This window comes from Podarcis bocagei, assembly GCF_964188305.1.
Source record: "Podarcis bocagei genome assembly, chromosome: 14".
Classification (NCBI taxonomy): domain Eukaryota; kingdom Metazoa; phylum Chordata; class Lepidosauria; order Squamata; family Lacertidae; genus Podarcis; species Podarcis bocagei.
Window position 1 is genome coordinate 45,794,992 of NC_138139.1, and position 19,136 is coordinate 45,814,127.

The following is a 19,136-nucleotide window of genomic DNA, read 5'->3' on the forward strand; positions in this document are numbered from 1 at the left end:
GCATTTGGTGGCAGCAGGGGAGGTGGCATTGAGGGCTGCAACATAAAGTAGTTTAAAATACAGTATGAAACAATGGAAGTTTGAAAAACAATTCAGAATAAACACCTAAGATGGATACTTTTTCATCCAGCTGGAAAACCTTGTCGAAACAAAAGTGTTTTCATGTTGTTAAAATATTTTATGGAGGAATTACAGATTTCCATATAGCTCCATGACTGGTTTTCCTGAGGTTTTTGTTTATAATGGAAAGGGGGTTTCAGATTAAGCAAAGGACTGACATGACCTGGGAAGAAGGGTGTGTCCAACATTTCCCTTAAAAGTCGCACAGGAGACCATTTATCAGTCAATGTATTTCAAATGTTATCTGTCTTTTTCTGCAGAGACTGCGATTCAAGATCTTTTTAATAGGAAAAGAGAGTGGTACCTCGGGTTACATACGCTTCAGGTTACATACACTTCAGGTTACAGACTCTGCTAACCCAGAAATATTACCTCGGGTTAAGAACTTTGCTTCGGGATGAGAACAGAAATCGTGCAGCAGCAGGCCCCGTTAGCTAAAGTGGTGCTTCAAGTTAAGAACAGTTTCAGGTTAAGAACAGACCTTCAGAACGAATTAAGTTCTTAACCCGAGGTACCACTGTAATAATTGAAATGTGTTGGGCAACAATCTATTTCTGTCAGTTTTCTTCCACCTTTCCTCATGTAATCCTGCCATAAGATGCTTAGCTGAACTCATTTCACACCCAGCGAATGCACACTTCAGATGTGCATCATGTACAGCATGTTCCGATGAGCTTGTCTGCCCAGCAGGAACGCACACAAGTCAGAGGTCAGTTGTGCTCTGCGCACGCCTGCACCGGTCCTTTTTTAAAGGTTTACATTCTGGCTGTGCGTAGCAGAGGAGCACGCACACCCGAGAGAAAGCAAACACTATTTTAAGAACGGCACAGCGCGTTTCTAAGAGGCCCAACTATTTATAGCTTTGCATAAAAGCATGTTGGAAGCTTTCTTCCTTATGAAGATTTAATTCCTAAGACAACGCCAATGAGCTCACAATTGTAGCTTGCGACAAAGAAGAGAAAGAGAATCAAAAATCAGGATACGTGCAAGACATGTTTACAAGGGGCGAGGCAGAGGGCAGTAATGGACAAGCCACACGGACTCTGGATTACCAGCTTAACTCCGGTTCAGATAAAGGTTACCTAAATTGTTGGTTGGTATTTATTTTAAAAACCTGCAATGGAAGTTAATAGGTGAAATAGAACAGAACACCCGGAAGCAAGAACCTATCAGGGCATACAGGCAAGAGCCATAAATACAACAACTAATTAAAAGGAGTAATGTGGTTATTGCCCATTTTGTTTAACCTATTTGCACATCAATCAGCAGCAAGCCTCTTAACATCTTCCTGATCACATATTTTTCCTCCTAGGGTGCCACTAAAAAGTCCATATTCAGGGGGAGAGAGAGAGATTAATATTTGCCTCTGCTTCAAGATGGACTATTTTGAAAAAGAAACAAACCCCTTTGACACATAGCCCTGCCCTGCCCTGCCAGTGCCGGCTCAGCCGTTGGGCAGGATGAAGTCACTGCCTCAGGCTGCCCGCCTGCAGGTCTCCCGCCTGGCCTGCGACCTCTGCCAACAGCAGAGAAGTGATGCTGCAAATCGGCACCAATTTCGGGCAACATTGTGCCCGTTTGGGGCAAGATCTTGCCCGAAATCGCACAAAATTTTGTAGAGCAAAAAAATAAAAATAAATCTCATGGGATTTGGGGCAAGATCTCACCCAAAATAGGCAAGATCTTGTATGAAATCTGTGCCACCATTGGTGGATGTGCCCCTGCCCCTCACCTAAGCCCAGAGGGACACATATGGAACATCAGTACTAGAAGCAGAAGTGCCTACAAACCTGTAACGTGTTGCGTTTTCCGTTTCAATGTCCTCCAGATGAAATTCTGCCCATGGGTCAGGCATGTGCTTGGCTTTCTCAATGGCGTGCTTCCAGGCTTGCTGCAGAAGTTGGAAAGTGTCGAGTTATTCACAAAAGGCCGTCAGAGATAATGCACAATCACTGATCTCCCATCGTACTTTTGGACCTCAGTCTTGCAAAGGGAAGCACACAGAGAGAGCCCGAAAACAGTGCAGGATAAAGGATATTTGTCTGCGGACACAAGTCTCGTGGGCCTGCCTCTACATTTGGACCTGTTTTGGAAAAACCACACCTACCTGCACTACACTGACACCATATATATATATATATATATATATATATATATGTATGTATATATATATATATGTATGTATATATCATCAAGGAGTGGGGAGGTAAATATGTGTAAGGATTTACTGGTTCAGGCCACCGGCCCTCCGCTGGATGCATTTTGCTTTTAAAATTTTCTTTTTAAAAAACATATTTTATTTATGATTTTCAATTTTATAAATTTCAATAATTTTACAGTCCTTTCAACATTTCAAAACTTGACTTCCTTCCCCCTCTTTGTGTGGTTCCTTAAATGTATTTTTAATATTTTCTGCCTATCCAAATTAACTTAATTTGCTCAACAAATGATAATCAACACGAGAGCCAAGACTGAACTCGTGTTTTTCTTTTAAAGCAGAGTTATTTTCTTTTACAACAAAATATTTTGGGAGTACGTCCCTGTCTCAGCTGGTGGGAGCCCCTTGACCGCTAATCTCAGCCAGACGTATTCTTTCTTTGGATCTGCTCATGCATTCCTCTTCTTATTTTTTAATGTCCCAGTGATACAGTCAAACTCAAACATGCTCTTGAGGAAAAAGTAAGGGGGGAACACACAAAACAAGCTACATATAATCAAACTGAGAAGCAAAAGCCGCTTGAAAATGAACCAAAAATCCCAGCAAAAGGCATGTTAGTATGTAAAGGATGCAGATGAATATTACAACTCCAGACAAATGGCTGTTTCATTCTCCAAGACACTCAGCCCAATCCTGTGCACAAAATGTGCGTATTAGTGAAAATGCTTATGTGAGGGGAAACTGCATACAAAACTGTGTTTATTAAGAGAAGTGTGCACAAAACTGCATATGATTTTTCTGGAAATGGTGGGATCTGGGTTTTAAACCACTTGCCCACCTCAAACAAGAAATTTATTTTAAAATGTTGCCGCATTCATTTTTGACCTACCCGGCTATGGTCAACAGCAGAGCCATGCCTAGAATGCTGCTGAGTGCCATTCTAAAGGACATACATGAGAAACAATTAAGCAGAAGACACGTAGAACAGAGCAAAATAGCATTTAAATGAAAGTCACTTTTCAAGACAATCAACACATCCATTGTGCTTGGTGAACGTTTTTGAAAGCCAGTTTTTCTATGCTTTCCTGCACTGCAGGGGATTGTGACCAGATGACCTTTGGAATCCATTCCAACTCTACAATTCTATGATCATCTAGAATACAGTCCTGCTCACTTCTCTTTCAACTGGTGTTCCTCTCCTCTGCTTCCCAACAGCCTTTCACTGACAGACATCTAACTTCTGGCCCAGAGTGATACTTCTTAAGAAACATCAGTGACAACATCCCATATATGGAAGCTAACGGCAAGGGCCAGAGTTTTCAAATGAGTCACACGGCAATTATGTTTGCTGCACACAGAGTGGTGTCATTCAGAGGTAAACACACTAAATTTGTCCATGTCCCTTTGACATCAGAAGGAAGAGAGATGGTGGAGGGAGGCAGGGCCTTTTCAGCTATGGCACCCTAGCTGGGAAAACAGCTTCCCTGAGAGGTTTGCCAGGTGCACCAGGTGAAAACCCATTTTACCTGCCAATATCTTTTGGCTCTACCTTTCGTTTATGCTGCTTTTATGAAACAGCTTGCTGCAACTAGTTATGCTTTTATTTATTGTGAATCTTGTAGCTTTTTGTTGTCTCGCATTCCACACAGAGAGCAATGGCTGAAGAGTACGTAATACATTGCTATCACAGAAAGTAATTATAATTGAAAATGGAGAGTTGCCAATAATTATTATAATGATGGAGGCCTTAGGACCAAAGACAGCTCAACAAGGGCTGCAGTTCAGGCGGAATGATGTTTTGCTGAGGTGGCACACAGCCTTGATAAGCTGTGTAGTTCTGAGGGAGTTTTCCTTTGTATGCTTGCTTGGACGCCTCCCTGCTATGTACAAGGCCTGGAGAGAGAGAAAGACAGCACATGTCTGTTCCTTTCTCTTCAAATTATACATTGCCTTCCATTCAGTTTCCTCAGCAAAGTACTACCAGGATTTATTTTCTCTTTGGACTCCGTCTGGGTTATTTAACAGACTTTGCCAACATTTGTGGCCATGATCATTTGCAGCTCCACAACCTGTGTCTTCTGCGTATTTACAAACACACAAGCCAGCTCTGTGCCGAATGTTTACGGCTTCACACTTCGGTCTACGCACAGGAAATGAGCAAACTGCAAATTGGTCTAAAGGGGTGGGCCATTGTCCTGAGAGCAGCTACAGTTCTGGGCAAAATGCACGCAAGTTGTACATCACGGTAGTTAGTTACAAGAAACAAAGCAGGGGAAGAAAGTTTTGACCTCATGCCAGCCCAGGAAAAGCCAGGAAAGAGAGAGACTGGTGTGGACTAACCTTGATGTCAAAAGAACTCCTAGGAGAAACGCTGGATGAATACAGCTCATTTTTCATCAAGTTGGTGTAATAGTTGCTGACTTTGTCACCAGCTGCCTTGTTTGCAACAGGGTCATCTGTTATCGGGCAGATATAGTAATTATCTTCATCCTCGCTATCGGTGTCGTGGTAATTCCCAGAGGCTGCTTTCGCTGGCTTGCTGTTATCGAAGCATTCCATGTGAAAGATAAGGTCTTCTTCCGCCATACTGGTGGGAGAGTGGCTTTGCTCGTGTGGGGGTTGAAGTAGCCAGTATTACAAATGAAGGAACCTAAAGAAAAGAAAGGCGGGAGATCAATATCTGAATTAACGGGGGGGGGGGATGGGTCAGTATGTAGGAATCTTTAGGCTTTACATTTGTTCATTTAATAAAAGTTACATGCCGCTTGGTTGTAAAAACAAAACAAACCCTGAATAAACCTGAAAGCGGTTTGCAAAAAAAAAAAATCAATATATGCCTTTTAAAAATTACGCTGAGGACAGGAGTTAGTGAAATCAGCCTAGTGTGTGAAAACAGCTGCATTCTGTTTGTGGCGTTCCTTTAAAGATTTGGGCGGTTCCCGTGGTGGTTAATAAAACGATGAGACGGTTTGAATGTTGCTTTTATCGCAGAGTGCAGTTCCTGAGCCAACGGAGATCTCTCGTTTCTCTTTGCTGCCGTTTCTTCATTCATGATGTGGGGGAGAACAGGTGAAGTTACCTGCAAGCTCAGGCTTGTGGCGCTCCATCCTAACCTGGAGAAATATGCCAGATCCTGGATAAATATGAAGTGTCTTCTTGTTGAGGCCTGTATTCCCAGGTGGAGTAGCAGTTCACCTTCCTGGGAGGCAGAGAAGGCTGAAGCAGAGGTCTTCTCAGCAATGGAGAAGACATGCCTTGCCTCACCCACCAACCAGAGACGATGCAGGCCGTATGCATGGAATTTGTCTCCTACCTCCTGGCTTGAAAATAGCACCCTGGCCACACCCACATTATTAATTTAAAGCAGTGTTATACGACTTTAAACTGTCACAGCTTCCCCTAAAGCAGGGGTCAGCACACTTTTTCAGCAGAGGGCTGATCCACTGTCCCTCAGACCTTGTGGGGGGCCGGACTGTAAGCCACCCCCTCAACCGACTCTCCCCTCCCTTCTCCACAGCACCGGATGAGCCCCGGTGGCTGCTTACCTGTAAAAATACCAGGCAGGCCCCACAAATAACCCAGAGATGCATTTTAAATAAGAGCACACATTCTACTCATGTAAAAACATGCTGATTCCTGGACCGTCCGCAGGCCGGATTTAGAAGGCAATTGGGCAGGATCCAGCCCCTGGGTCTTAGTTTGCCTACCCATGCTCTACACACCATCTGGTAGTGGCTTTCCAGGGCATCAGGCAGGATCCTCTCCCAGCCCCTTAACTGGACATACCTGGGACTTCCTGGTACAAAAGCAATGACCCACGGCTGAGCCACAATCCTTCTCTATGGCTATAGTCGTGTCTTAGATGAATTCCACATATACCGTAGAGGCGTGCTTCCATCGTTTAAAAACACGAGAGTTCCCTTAGCCTATTTTCCAGCTAACTTTTGATCTGCTTTCCTCTCCCTCCGGTTCCATGCCTTTATTTCACTCTCCTTTTATGAGATTGCAAGCCTGAGGGCAGGGCGATGTAATTCTACCTTCTGTATGGCACCTGGTAAATAATACATCTCATCATCTTTCTTTCTGAGCGGGACTCATTTGTAAAAATGTAGGGGAAGATTTGGGGTGGGCGGGTGGAGCTTAAACGCTTACTTGCAAAAGGCTAAATTGTGCAATGCATCCAGAAATTTCCCAATCCAACTCTCTTGGGAAGGGATCTCGCCGCAACACTTTCCAGCTGAGCCACTGGTCCAATTAGTGCCAGCACTTTGGTGGGTGTTTATCCAAGACATTTCAAGCTCATCAAACCTAGACTGAGGGTAAATCGCTCCCTCTATTTCCCATGCCCAGGCTGCACATGCCAAAATTTGCACAGCCAAAATGCCACCACCTACAGACATAAAAGAACCCCTAGGTGGGAACCCCAAGATTTTCAGAAGTACAATAAATTCTTAGCCGGGGGGGGGGAGGTAGGGGAGGAATCTAACAGGAGGGTGACTTCCCCAAACTGTCGGATGAGGGCTGATCATGCTCAGTGGGTACAGAAAACTGTCTTGAGTGGTGAATGGAACACTAGGTGGAAAAGGGAATGGAATCAATGGAGTATTGTGGAGGGGGTTATAGCTGGCTGGCTGGCTACAGAAGCACATTTTGTTGAAGGCCATCAGTACTCAACATATGAAACATATCTGAACAAACAACAAAGACACAGCCTCAAACTGATTCTATACTGCGTCTTTGATTAGCAATTGGTATTTCTTCTAGAAATGAAAGGCGGAATTATTCATTCTTCTAATCTATCTGTTTACTAACTTGCTTTGTAACATTTACACAGTGCTCGGATGTAAAAAAACAACAACCTAAAAATGGTTTACAAAAAGATAAAGTGGTAACAGGGAGAAAAATCCACAACCATAATTTATTTTATTTTTTTATGAAATTTTACTGAATGTTTGCAGTTTTATATTCAATCAGATAACACAATGTAACATTTATCATATAAAAGAAAAAAGAAGCGCCCCCCCCCTCGTGACTTCCCTCAACTTCCCCTTCTGGTTCTTTAATTATTTACTGCTTCTGCTTAATTATTATCTTATTTTTATGTTCTTATACCTTAATGCTCTTGCACACATAACCATACTTTAAGGCATACAAAAGTTAAAATACTAAAACAGATTAGAATTACAAGAATTTTTTTAGGAGGCGCCAAAAAGAGCACAGTGAATGACGCTGCTTGATCTCAGGGAGTTCCAAAGTGCTGCCACACTAAATAACAAATCATCAATGACTCTCAGGTTGCTTGGTGCAAAAGCAAGGTACTGCCTTAAAGAGACCTTTCCGTTTTATCTCAGATGTGGAAACGCAGGAACAGAGACTAATTTGCTGAAGATCCACGCAGTGAATTCACCCTACAGTTAAAGTCAATAAGAAGGAAAGGCACTTACCTATGGTGGATCAACTTCCGGCAGCAGAAGTTGAACGCAAGCCTCCTCACGTGGCAGGAATGGAGTGGGGCAGAAGGCCACACAGAAGTACCAGCAGTTGTAAAAACAATAACCCTGTAGGTAAAGGAGAAAAATGCCCCGTTAGCCACCACTACTGCTAAGAGCTGGCCTGCCATAAATCTCACCGTCAGGCACAGTGCAATGCTCCTCTGACCTCTTCTAAAGACACAAGCTAAAATTAGAAATGGTATTTTCCCAGTGAAAGGCAAGTGCATATGTGATTCTCTGCAGAAAAGCAGCACAACTTTCAATGAGGCTGTTCAATCTGAGCAGAAAATATCAAGCTAAAAGAAACAACCGATGGCACCAATGTATTCCCCCCCGCCAACTTCTTAAAAGCGTGGAGCCACCTAGACAGCTGCCTTGTTTGCCTCCACGGCTGGGCTGGACTGATCCTGCTCCAATGAAGGACCGCAGCATTGAACACATAGAGAAGACAATTAGCAATTGCATGGATGGATTTATATGTATTTATTCATTTCTGCCCCACCTTTCTGCCAAAGAGCTCAAGGTGGCCTATCCTTACAAACAACCCTGTGAAGTAGGTTAGGCTGAGAGACTGACTGGCCCAAGGTAACCCAGTGAGCTTCATGACGGAGGGAGGATTCGAACCCTGGTCTCCCAGGTCCTAGTCCAACACGCTAATGACTACACCATATTGGCTCTCACACCACAACTACTTTTTCATTTTACAAAATAAGTAGCAGGCACGGGGCCCAATACTAACCAGGAGGTTCCTGGCAGGGGCGGGAAGCACAAAGGGGTTTTAATCCTTTCCAGCCTCCCCTGCTTACTGTTAAAAAATCGCCCATGCAATTGCTAATTGTATAAATGGCACCTCCTTAAGCCTGGGCCAGAATTCCCTAATAAGTAACTGTCACTAAACAATAAAGTAATAAGTAACTTTCTGGGCATTCCTTGTTTCCACAGGAACAAGTTTGTTTGGTTTGATTTCTGGCCTTAAACCAAGCCACAGAACTACATGAATGATGAAAGATTACGAAAACCAGGGCGAGAATTCTTCAGAGCGTTGGTTTTTTTGGGGTGGTTTTTTTTGCAGTCAAAGGTCCATATAATTAAAGATATGGTTTTCCCAGTAGTGATGTATGGAAGTGAGAGCTGGATCATAAAGAAGGCTGATCGCCAAAGAATTGATCCTTTTGAATTATGGTGCTGGAGGAGACACTTGAGAGTCCCATGGACTGCAAGAAGATCAAACCTCTCCATTCTTAAGGAAATCAGCCCTGAGTGCTCACTGGAAGGACAGATCCTGAAGCTGAGGCTCCAATACTTTGGACGCCTCATGAGAAGAGAAGACTCCCTGGAAAAGACCCTGTTGCTGGGAAAGATGGAGGGCACAAGGAGAAGGGGACGACAGAGGACGAGATGGTTGGACAGTGTTGTCGAAGCTACCAGCATGAGTCTGACCAAGCTGTGGGAGGCAGTGGAAGACAGGAGTGCCTGGCATGCTCTGGTCCATGGGGTCACAAAGAGTCGGACACGATTAAACGACTAAACAAGATTTGGAGAACACACACACACACCCCAACAACAACAACTGTGGAGACCAATATTTTTATTTTTATTATTTAAAACTGGAAATCTCATGCAGAGAATACAGTGGTACCTTGGGTTAAGAACTCAATTCGTTCTGGAGGCCCGTTCTTAACCTGAAACTGTTCTTAACCTGAAGCACCACTTTAGCTAATGGGGCCTCCCGCTGCCACCGCACCACAACCATGCGTTTTTTGTTCTCATCCTGAAGCAAAGTTCTTAACCCGAGGTATTATTTCTGGGTTAGCGGAGTCTGTAACCTGAAGCATCTGTAACCTGAAGCGCCTGTAACCCGAGGTACCACTGTATTCAAATGCACTTCTCTTCTGCTCTAAGCTTGAGCACTAATGCTGCACCATCAGCAGTACTGAACATGCTTCTGAAACAGATCCAATTCCTGGCCTTATCTTCCTGGCATGCAGGAGCAGAGAGCTGTTTGCTTCCAGGAGAACATCCTGTGCTTTCTCTGTTTTAAGGAGGCAGCCATGTGCAGGTGCCAAATGAGCAGACTCTTTTCCTGCCACCCCCCGTCATTCTGCTGCTCGAGACCTCAATGAGCCTGTGCAATGAGGCCAGTCTCACTACCTTGTGCCAGAGACCTTTTATTTAAAAGGTTCATCTATAAGGATGGCAACTTGCCCTGTGCTCAAGCTGGAGTTGTTTTGGCAGCTCCAAGAAGGTTCTTATTGTTGATGGTCAACCTGATATTTCATCATGGTGCTATGTATATAATTCTGTGCTTCCCTTGTCCCGCAAAATAAGATAATCCAAATTCTGCTTCCCCCAAATTCTGTGAATTCTCCAAGAGATACAGATGAGAGATGAAACTTAACTGAATAGTCTCCTTTTTGCAACATTTTTGTCCCTTTCCTGAATTTCAAAAAGCATAAGGACTAGAAACTTGAATAGTAAAAGGTGAAATTCTTAGAATGCTGACTTCTGCTCCCGTTATCAGTTTCTGCCCGTTGTGTACACACAGCCTATTTATTTACTGACTACATTTATATACCACTTTTTTGCCAAATTGCATCTCAGAACTGAGGAAGGTGTTCTGGGACAAGTCCTCTAGACTGTCAGCTGATAAGCCCGAATTAGGTTTTGAGGGCCATGACCAACAACTAGGTTTCCTGATATGATATTTGGAAATTGTACACTTCCTGCTTTTGCCATTCTGCAGGTGTCATTCTGGGCTCCATAGTTTACCCTTCAGAGTTACAATTTTGCCTGTAAATACGTGTAAGTGTGAACTGAATTCTACCCCGTTCCTACTTCCAAATAAGCAAAGGTGAGACTATCTTTTTTCCCATCGCTTTACTCATGGAAGTGACTCAATACAACTTACAAAGACAGCATAAATCCTAAAACCAATTACAATAAACATAATCAAAACAACCTTAGCTGCGATTCCTGTATTGCATGGGGTACCTTTCCAACTCTATGATTTTATATATATATATATATAAACAAACCCAGACACATCTAGGGATCAGGCTGAAAGCAAGTGGGATTTATGCAGCTTCTCCTCTAACTCAAAACCCACATTTCTTTAGAATCAGCATAGGGAACTGTCAGGGAACTGACATCGGAGCTAGAGGCGGAGGGAAGGCTCTCAAATGATGCTGGAGAAGGGCCCAGCAGGGAGAGAGGCAGCTCCGCAGATGGGGAAGCAAATCAGCGCAACACCAGGGATATAGAGGGGCTGATGGGGGAATCGGCGAGAGGGCTCCAGGACTCTTCACTGGACACCAGGGGGGAGAGCACGGGTCCTCCGCTACCCACGCCCACCCTGCGCAGAAGACTTCCGCACAGAGAGAGTAGGAGGAGACTGGGTGTCAAACAACTTTTATGTTGGAAAAGATTTAAGAAACGCCCACTGACAGATTCTGCTAGCGACTGAGGCAGCCACGAAGTGAAGGGCTGCCCAGACTGAAAGGTTTAGCAAGGCAACAAAGCCTGGAGAGGCGGCAACTTACGCACGAGCAACCCATACACATTACAGGAACCTATGGTCTTCCAGATGTATGGTAGACTATCATACAACATGTAACATACACAACATGGCTCATCATCCATGACTGTTGGTCATGCTGGCTAGAACTGAAGGGATCTGGAGTTCAATAATGTCTGGATAGCCATGGCTTCACCATCACTGCATTAAAATAACACCTTTTGCCTACATATTAAAAACCCCCACCCGACCAGAAGCATTGGTTCCCAGAACTGTCTTGTCCAAAACTGTTTCTCAGCACTCTCTGGGAACACTGTGTAATCTCCAAATGTTGCCTGCGATCTTGAGAATTGGGAATGGCACAAGACCCAGCGGCTCGGGACAACCCTAGGCATGTCTGCTCAGGAAAAAAAGTTGTATCGAGTCCACTAGGACTTACTCCAAGGTGCCTAGGATTGCCGCCTCAATGGGTTACCGATTCAGTATGGAATTTAGAAAGTGCATTTTGTTACTTGCCAGGATCAGAGCTGCAAAGCTGTAATTGTGCTAAAGAAATGCAAGGGACCCCCAAAAGCCATCTATTCCAACCCCCAGCAACGCAGGAATGCAACGCAGTAAAACACCCCTATCTAACAGAGTACAGAAAAGCATGCAAGACTGCTATCTTCTGCCTGTGCACTCAGGGGCTTGTGCCCAGGTTAGGTGTGTAGAAATCTGCACCCTGAACAGTGCAACAGGGCTCTAAATTCAGCATTACAATAGCAACAAAATAATCATTACTTGTAATAATAAAGATTGACTGACTGATTGAATTACTAGCAGGGAGGGAAACAGCGTTACAGTATACTTTTAATGCTACTTTCAAAATTTATTCAGTAGTAAATATGCAGAGACAACAACTGCTTTCTCTCCCAAACCACAGAATCAATTATTATAATGATGATTATGGCCGTCATTTCCATTTCTTCTTGCCTGCGCTCACAGTGTAAGTCAGAACGCTGTCTTTGTCCCGCGAGGTTTCCAGAGCCTGCTACCTTATGTTGAAAACAGCAGCAGTTATTTTTACACAGCATTCCAACAAATACTGTCGGAAACAATTCCCCACCCATTTTGTATCTTGGAAATTTATTTTTACTTCTTCTTTAGGGCTTGTACCCAGTGTGCAACGAGCTTTAGGAAACACAACAATCTCTTCTTGGGTTGTATCACCCAGAAAGTGAAGGAATTATGCAGCATCTGAATGCAGACTCTGCACAAACCATGCAGAAAATTCAAATTCGTATTCATCTTTGTATGTGATGCAGGTCATAACTAGTAAGCCCACAGTATGGTTTTCTTTGAATTAAAACCCAGATAGGTATGTTAATTCGGTCCCAATGAAGCTATAATCTGATCAAGTAATGTGGGACATGATCAGGTATCTACATATGGAGTTAAATGTTTATTTACTAATTTATTTTTGCAACACTTTGGTGCGTTGGCACGGCAACGATTGCATAACATTTAACTGAGCAGGAGGTTGGTTCTGCAGCCATTTTTTTTTGGGGGGGGGAAGTATACCCTCTTCCTCCATCTGTTCCATGTTCAGATCCCCATAACTATGTGAACATATCCAAGCTTGTCAATAAGCAGACCTGCTGACTGAGTGCCTTTGATTGCCATGACATTACATCAACAACCTGCAATCAAACAGTCCAGGAACATTCTCTGCTTAGAAAAGGAAGCAGGCTGCAATCTCGTTGTCATTTATGCCGGTGAGCAGAAGCCTACTTTTGGAAAAACACAAATGGCTATTCCTGGGTATCAGAATCATCCCTGCCTTTGTTCTACTACAGAATGTTTAATTCCATTACGTAACACTGGGTGCATTAAAACCCAGCAATGTCCTACTGTAAATGCTCTTTCGCACTGCGAGCTTAAGCATGTTTACTCACAGGAGAAGTCCCAGTGTGTTCAGTGGGACACACTCACCAGGGAGAAAGCTCAGCCAGACTTATTTTCAAGTAAACATGTACAGGACTATGATGCTGCAGTTTCTAAAATGCTCTTCCACTACACAAACACCATACTAATGACACACTCTGGTGTCCTACAGTGATGCCCCTCAGACAAATAACCTGGTACAGTAAGCAGGGTTGCCAGACCTGCAGGTCAGACCTGATGTCTCCAGGTTTGCCTGGCCCCCCTCCAGGTGGAAAGCTTAAATCTCCAGGTCCAGCAGAGTGTCTTTAATTACCCATCTATCAGATTGTGTATGGGATGCGGGTGGTGCTGTGGGTTAAACCACAGAGCCTAGGACTTGCTGATCAGAAGGTCAGCGGTTCGAATCCCCACGACGGGGTGAGCGCCCATTGCTCGGTCCCTGCTCCTGCCCACCTAGCAGTTCGAAAGCATGTTAAAGTGCAAGTAAATAAATAGGTACTGCTCCAGCGGGAAGGTAAACGGCGTTTCCGTGCGCTGCTCTGGTTCTCCAGAAGCGGCTTAGTCATGCTGGCCACATGACCCAGAAGCTGTATGCCAGCTCCCTCGGCCAATAAAGCGAGATGAGTGCTGCAACCCCAGAGTCGATCACAATTGGACCTAATGGTCAGGGGTCCCTTTACCTTTACCTATCAGATTGTGGATGCAACTTGCAAGCTTCAACCCACCAAGAGTCAGCTGCAAATTGCAGCGCAAGCACTTCCTCCACTCCTTTCTCCCAATTAACCTCTGTCTCCAGGCCCTACTCCTCTGACATCACCAGGGGCCAGGGCCACCCCTAGGTCTCAGGTTTGTACTCTGAAATCTCGGGATCTGGAGTGTTCCTGATTTGGCCAGCCTAACAGCAGGCTAGCTCCCCTATTCTCTCTCTAGACAAGCAAGAGGCATCACCAGAATCCACTGACACACGTTACATGGGGGTAAAAATGTGGAGTTTGGCCTGGGGATAATTTCAAGGGCTGGGGGTGGGGGGAGAGGCCTGGAAGGCCTCATTTGGGTTTCCCAACCATGTTCTGTGTTAATTTACGGTGCTGGCATTGTGGGGGATACCAGCATTCATTCTCCTTATTTCCAGCACAACTCCAAACCCTTCGCCCATTCTCCTTCCTCAAGCAATTATGAAGCCTTCTTGTTCTCCATTACAGTGGTACCTAGGATTAAGTACTTACCGTATTTTTTGCACCATAACACTCACTTTTTTCCTCCTAAAAAGTAAGGGGAAATGTCTGTGCGTGTTATGGAGGGAATGCCTGCGGGTGGCATGCCTACGGATTTTCCTCCTCTAAAAACTACGTGCGTTCGTTCCGGAGGTCCATTCTTAACCTGAAACTGTTCTTAACCTGAAGCACCACTTTAGCTAATGGGGCCTCCTGCTGCCGCCACGCTGTCGGAGCACGATTTCTGTTATCCTGAAGCAAAGTTCTTAACCTGAAGCACTATTTCTGGGTTAGCGGAGTCTGTAACCTGAAGCGTATGTAACCCGAGGTACCACTGTACTTTCAAATGTGCTCCCACAGAAACAAGTTTCCAAGCTGGTTAGTGTCTGTACTAGAAGACAAGGCTTCACAACACAGCACTTTTGGAAAATAGCAGCATGAAGGGAATCGTTCCTTAAAAGATCATGGCTGCTTCCTTATTGCAAAGCACCCTAGCAGAACGCTACCCCATCATTTAGGCACCAAATGTCCTGTCCTTTGGGAGCATTTACACTGGGATAGCTGAATCTTGAACAAAATGACTTTCTGCCTGCTCAGCCTTTTCCTAATTTGCTGCAGCTACAGCTAGGGACTGTCAACATCACAGTGGTTTTAACACAGATGTTACAGAGCGAAGGGGAAATGGAGAGTCCATAGCCCTGTTCACATGAAGCAGAAACGCAACACATGGCCAGGCATGAACGAGGGATAACGCCCACGTAGTTGGGAGAAATCCTGCCTGCTTCACTCCCCCGGGGATGCTGTTGCTGCATTACGTGGAACTCAGCCATAGTTTGGCTTATGATTGATTACATGCAAACCCAGGATCATGGTTTGTCTCCCCCAAGAACAAATCTTGGTCAGAGTTTGTGGTTTGTTGGGAGCGAGACAACCCACAAGCCGAGGTTTGCATACAACGCTATACCAAACCATGCCTTATCTACAGGTAGTGTAGCAGCGGCAGGAGGCAGACACTGAAAGCAGCAACAGTTTTTGCTTTGTGCATTCACACACTCACCGGTTCACGCTTAGCCATGGTTTGGTGATACGTGAGAACTGGGCCCATCCCTGAAGAAAAGTATCAGCCTTCCTCACAGATCAGTCCAGGGTACCAAATCTGAAGACGGTTGCATCTAACTCGGTGCTGTCTAAACCAATTGCCAACAGCTGTCCAGGCTCACTCCCATTCCTACCTAGAAAGGCTGAGGGTAAAATCTTGGGACCTTCCATATGCAAAGCACATTCTCTGCCACAAGAGAAAATCCCTTCCTTTAAACAGAACAAGTAGTCGAGGATCACCAGTCAACCATAGTTGAATAAAGCAGTATACAGTATATTAATTTCAAAACAAAGTAACTAAGGCTGCAATCCTGCTCACACTTACCTGGGACTAAGCCCTACTGAACACACCGGGACTTGTTTTTAAGTAGCCATGCCTAGGATTGTGCTGTAAAGTGGCAATCATATAACTAATTCCTAATTTGATGGGTCTTACTTCCTAGTTGTTGTGCATAGGACTGCGGTCTAATCGGAGACAGAATTCCTTCCGCCACCCAAATATGGTGTTCAGTCAGATCCAAAGGGAAAGAGAACCCAACAACGCTACAGAAGGACACATGCAACCAAAGGTGTTTCCAAACTCGTGCTATTTTCGGGTGTAATTCAATCACTTTGCAGCAAATTTGAATTGTGCAATTAAAAATGGAGATCTCGTACAAGAGAAATCAGCTTCCCCAAAAGATTAGTTTCTCCAATAAGGAGAGCAAGGGGTATCCCTTGCCTGTCAGTGGAGAGAATACTGAACTAGATAGATCAATTTTCTAAAGACTCAGTAGAAGGCAGCTTTTTAGGTTCACTGGAAAGCGTGGGATAAGGCTTGATGCACTGTCATCAGACCTCCCCGCAAACAGATGAGGACAAACCCTCAACAAACGGCCAACTTCGTCTAACCTCCCTGCAAACAAATCAGGAGACATATTCAACCAACAGATACTCTGGAGGAGCTGTCCTCCCCCCCCCCATCTGTTCTCATTAAATGACAATGCATTTGGAGATCGGTTCATAAAAACACTCAGCTGATCATGATCCTGGTTTTGAGAAAATGAAAAAACCCAACCCACACATGCGCAAACTCACCAAACCCTTCCTGATCCCGATGATTGACAGAACGAATCACGAGAGGCAAATAAAACAAAATGCCCACTGTGCAGCCAGGAACACAATAGACGGTTGTTTCTGTCCACACGGCCGCTCGCAACCCCCACAGTCACACAGAGCACAGTTGTGTGTTGATGCAACCCTACCTACACCCCAGTCGCCAGCACTGAGGTCAGCAGCGCGGACGCTCCCAGGAAAGCTCTCGAATTCAGACGTGTCAGCGAAAGAAGGCGGGAGGGGAGGATGGCAGGAGGGTCAGGCCGGGCGCTGCTTGCATCTACCCGCTCCTAAGGAGGGGCAGGAAGAGAAACCTCCCCGGGCTGCCACGATTGCCGCTAGCCAGAGCTTTGGGCCGTCTGCAAAGGCAGCTAAGGCGGCCTTGCAAACACAACCGTCCCCTATGCACCCAAGCTGACCTAAACCCACACAAATAGACACGAGGCCAATGCCAATGCTTCCCCTTGCTTTGCTCGCCCCAAACAAACGACAGGATCAGTTGCAAGCCCCGGGCCTACCTTTCCACGTAGATCCACACCTTTGCAAAACAGCAAAGGTCCCTGCTTGCTTTCCACCTCGCCAACCCCTCTCGCTCTCTTTTCTGCAGAAGGACGGCCCAGCTAGTCGCCTCCAGGGAGGCGGGCCAGGCTTTTGCAAGCGTGCCAGGAGCAGAGGCGACGTACAAGAGCCGCGCGCGCCGGCTGCTGCTGCTTTGCTGCTTCCCCCGGGGACGGGACTGGGGCGCACCGAGCACGTTCCGGAGCGCGGCGCCTGCAGCCTCCCTGCTGAACTCGCCCTACGCAGCTAGGGATCCGACGACACGCCTCGTTCTCACCCCGGGCTGGAGCAGGAGGAGGAGCTGGAGCAGGAGGGAGGGAAGAGGCGGCTCTCCAAGCCGAGAAGCAGAGCCAGGCGGGGCTTCTGGGCGTCCGCATGCAGACCGGGTTTAAAGCGCATCGAGCGCGCGTTTAAAGTGCGAGACGAGGTTCCTTGTCGGAGCTGGGTAGCAGGCAGCACAGTCTAGGGTGGTTGCAGCCAGGGCCGGATTTAGATTTGATGAGGCCCTAAGCTACTGAAGTTAATGGGGCCCTTTATATGTCCAGCTGTCCTTTGTCAACATCAAATGTTTTTTTGCGTTGAATATATGCTATATAGTAATTTATGGACCTAATTACACAACACAAAACACTGTTGCTGTATGTAGGTTTTATTTTATTTGTTTTTTTATCTTATATTTTGGAAATGTACATCCAGTTTTTTTCCCCTTTAAATTTTTTGGGGGCTCCCAAGAGAGTGTCAGGAGTTCAGCCTACACTCGAGTAGGACTCTGGCAGAGACACATGCCTGACTGGCATGTTCTCTCCTTCCTGGTCGATCGTTCGGGAGCTTCATAAGCTTTCTTCAGCCCAAACATCACAGTGACCAATGCCAACCGACACCGACACACTTAGGGATCCGCAGAGTTTGCGCACCTTGCGTGACAGACCTCAGCAACTCAGCATTTTGGCTAATCTACTTATTTATATATAAACACGGAGCACTGCAACATGGCTCCCTCTCTCTCTCTAACATCAGACAGCAAAGAGAAAAAGAACAAAGGACACAGTAACACAAACATCCTGTCTCCGTCACTTCCCACTCTGTGGGGTCAAAACATATACAGTGGTACCTTGGGTTACATACGCTTCAGGTTACAGACTCCGCTAACCCAGAAATAGTGCTTCAGGTTAAGTACTTTGCTTCAGGATGAGAACAGAAATCGTGCTCCGGCGGTGTGGCAGCAGCAGGAGGCCCCATTAGCTAAAGTGGTGCTTCAGGTTAAGAACAGTTTCAGGTTAAGTACGGACCTCCGGAACGAATTAAGTACTTAACCTGAAGTACCACTGTACTTAACCCGAGGTACCACTGTACTGTCATGTGAAAGACAACAATCCCATGACTGCAATCATGGAGCAAGAATTCTAACAGAGTGGAGCCCTAAGCTATAGCTTGTTTAGTTTATACATAAATCTGGCATTGGTTGCAGCCCTGGTCACCACACTGTGTCTGTAGCGACCAAGAAACAGGATTCCAGTGTGGCATAATGGTTAGAGCGCTGGACTTGGGCCTGGTTCAAGTCCCTGCTGGGCTGTGATGTTTGCTTGGGAAACCTTGGGACAGTCACTGTAGCTCAGCCTAGCCTACCTCACAGCAGGGGCATAGCCAGGATTTTTTTTTGGGGGGGGGAAACCTAAGATTTGCATTGCTTTGTATTGATTTAGGGGTGCAACTGCCCCCTGCTCCCCCCTTTGGCTATGCCCATGCCTCACAAGGCTGTTGTGAGGGTCAAACGGGGAGGGGGGAGTATGTAGGCCCCCTTGAGGTCCCTGAAAGAAAGGTGGGACGTAAATGTACACTATTAAATAAGTTTATGTGGTAGAGCAGGCTATAAATCCGCAGCGAAGATTCTTTGATGTTGAAGTTCCCAGTGACCACTTATTCCTTGAACCAGGTGCAAATTGAAGCTGAGGCACAGATGGCAA

General features: G+C 45.5%; 1 protein-coding gene across 2 annotated transcripts in view; it reads right to left on the reverse strand.

Annotated features, from left to right (window-relative positions):
* EEF2K (eukaryotic elongation factor 2 kinase) overlaps positions 1-17,354 on the reverse strand; it is a 39,720-nt gene extending 22,366 nt beyond the window's left edge. The window contains exons 1-4 of one of the 2 annotated variants that reach the window (XM_081169506.1): positions 17,133-17,354; positions 7,723-7,836; positions 4,619-4,928; positions 1,911-2,011 (exon numbers count right to left, since the gene is read on the reverse strand). In XM_081169506.1, the coding sequence (XP_081025632.1) occupies positions 1,911-2,011; positions 4,619-4,864 (347 nt within the window). In that variant the 5' untranslated portion in view covers positions 4,865-4,928; positions 7,723-7,836; positions 17,133-17,354. The remainder of the gene's footprint in view (positions 1-1,910; positions 2,012-4,618; positions 4,929-7,722; positions 7,837-17,132) is intronic. The other variant, XM_081169505.1, reaches the window with a different exon arrangement.
* Between the last annotated feature and the right edge of the window lie 1,782 nt (positions 17,355-19,136).